This window comes from Phaethon lepturus, unplaced genomic scaffold, assembly GCF_000687285.1.
Source record: "Phaethon lepturus isolate BGI_N335 unplaced genomic scaffold, ASM68728v1 scaffold40126, whole genome shotgun sequence".
Lineage (NCBI taxonomy): Eukaryota > Metazoa > Chordata > Aves > Phaethontiformes > Phaethontidae > Phaethon > Phaethon lepturus.
In genome coordinates, this window is record NW_010546310.1 from 658 (window position 1) to 2,731 (window position 2,074).

A 2,074-nucleotide genomic window follows, 5' to 3' on the forward strand; every position below is an offset into this window, starting at 1 on the left:
AGCGGTGCTGGGGACAGGCCGGGGCTGGAACCCCTTGCACGGAAATCCTCGGTATGCGCCCAGAGCTAAACACTCCTTTGCCACTTTACGCAATCTCTGCCTGAGATTTCGTAACGCCCAACTGTTGATACAGTGAGGGGAACTGGATTTCTGCAAGGAAGCAAAACACCGTGTGGGGTTCGGGGAAGGAGCTGTGCGGATTTGCCAGGCCGGTGCTCTGTGCAAGCAGTTGTTTTCCAGGGAATTATTTTGGCTTTGCACGTAGCTCTTGGCTCTACAGCCGTGGATTTAAATGGCGTGTAGCACCACGCGCGCTACCCTCTGCGCAGTGCCACTGTGAAGGTATGCATGTCAAATCTCTCGAGAAATCACGCTGGCACCGTTTAAACTCTTGCAGCTTTCTCGTGTGTGGGTGCAGGTAAGGCCCCGGGCAGGTGGGGGCTGCGGGGGCCCTGCTGCGGCCCCTCTGCAATGGCGGCTGCCCCTTTGCTTACAGGTTTTAGATCTGCACAAGAACCAAGATCGAGAACCATGGCATCCATCCCATCGAGCGGCTCGCTCATGGCGACGCACAACTACTACAGAAGTAAGGGCGGGCGCTCGGGGCCGGGGTGGGCTCGGGGCAGTGGGCACCTGAGCAGCACGCTCTGCCAGGCTCGAGGGGACGTGGCTCCAGCAGAGGTGAAGCTGAGCTCAGGTGTGTGCTTGCAGCTGAAGCCCCAATGAGAGCTGGCAGGCTCCTTGGTGAAAAAGGACGGGCATCCTTGCTGCTGCTTGGACCATCCTTTGGGCCACACCAGCCGCTGCCCGGTCATACCAGTCAGAGATGGGTCTTGCAAACTCCTTCTCTTGTTACTGAGGTTGTAGGTGAGGGGAGGCGATGGCTTCAAATGCGTCTTGCAGCGTTCTTGTGGAAATGAGTTGCAAAAACAGTCAGGGCAACGGCAGCTACTGGTACATCTCCCAGGGAGAGACTTTCTGGTTTCACAAATTGCCTAAACCAGAGAGAATTCAAGTATTCCCCTTGAGCTGAAACTAGTAACAGGCTTGTAGCAGTTGGACTAAAACTGCATGGATTATATGCCGGAATCTGCATCCTCTTGGCCTCAAGTCATCTGCAAAGGCCTCCCAAGTGTTGCATACAGATGCAAAGCCATTAAATAATGTCCTTGGGGTTGCAAACGTCTTCCTACAGAGGTGTTCAGGTGCTTTTCTGCTACCTGCTCTTGGCCAGCTTGTAATCTCGCCAGTATTCCCTTCCTAGTGGTTTTTACTGACTTGGCACTTGCCGAGTTTTAGTGCCGGAGCAAGACAGTGATGAGACTGAGCCATGGCACCGCAGGGACGGCCACATCAGGGCTGTGCTCTGCTCTCCATGGCACGACCAAGGGTTGGTGGTGGCTCTGATGGCCATGATCTCTCCGCAGGACGCCTGAGCTCCACATCCAGCAACAGCTCCTGCGGCAGCTCGGAGTACTCTGGGGAGGTCATCCCCCACCCCCCGGGTAAGTGCCGCCTGTCCCGGCTCGGGAGGACTCTGCCCCCGGCCCCTCCACTGCAAACCTTACTGGAGGTGATCCAGCCTCTCCTATGGGGTAAGACCGGGGTGGTAGCGGGGCTGCCCGGGTTGCACTGACCCAGGCTTTCCTTGGCATGCGTGGTCCCGCAGGTCTGCCCAAGTCCGACCCCGGCCACTGGTGGGCCAGCTTCTTCTTCGGGAAGACAACTCACCCAGCCATGACGGAGTGCTTTCCTTGGATCAGATGATGCAGGGGATCGCCAACGCAGCACTCAGGGCAGCGGGGGACATCCCTGCTGCGTACCCCAAGGTACATCCTGGCCCTGTGGGTGACATCTTCATGCCCAGGGCACCGACTCCTTGGCTGTGGAAATAAATGCAGAGCACCAACGGAACGCCTGGTCGCCGGCCTGACCCTTTCTCTGCTCTGTGTTGCAGCTTGGGAACGCTGCGGGTGACAACAGGACCGATGGCGTGTGGCTTGGTGCCGGCCCCAGGAGCGGGACGGAGACGCCACGCCAGCGAGCCCAGCTCCGGGCCCTCGGCATGAGTGGG

At 58.3% G+C, this 2,074-nt stretch overlaps 1 protein-coding gene across 1 annotated transcript; it reads left to right on the plus strand.

The window, feature by feature from the left end:
* Positions 1–531: 531 nt before the first annotated feature.
* On the plus strand, positions 532–2,069 carry PPDPF (pancreatic progenitor cell differentiation and proliferation factor). The gene is made up of 4 exons (XM_010289250.1): positions 532–586; positions 1,428–1,505; positions 1,670–1,745; positions 1,958–2,069. The coding sequence occupies exons 1-4, from the start codon at positions 532–534 to the stop codon at positions 2,067–2,069; spliced, it is 321 nt and encodes a 106-aa protein (XP_010287552.1).
* Positions 2,070–2,074: the final 5 nt, after the last annotated feature.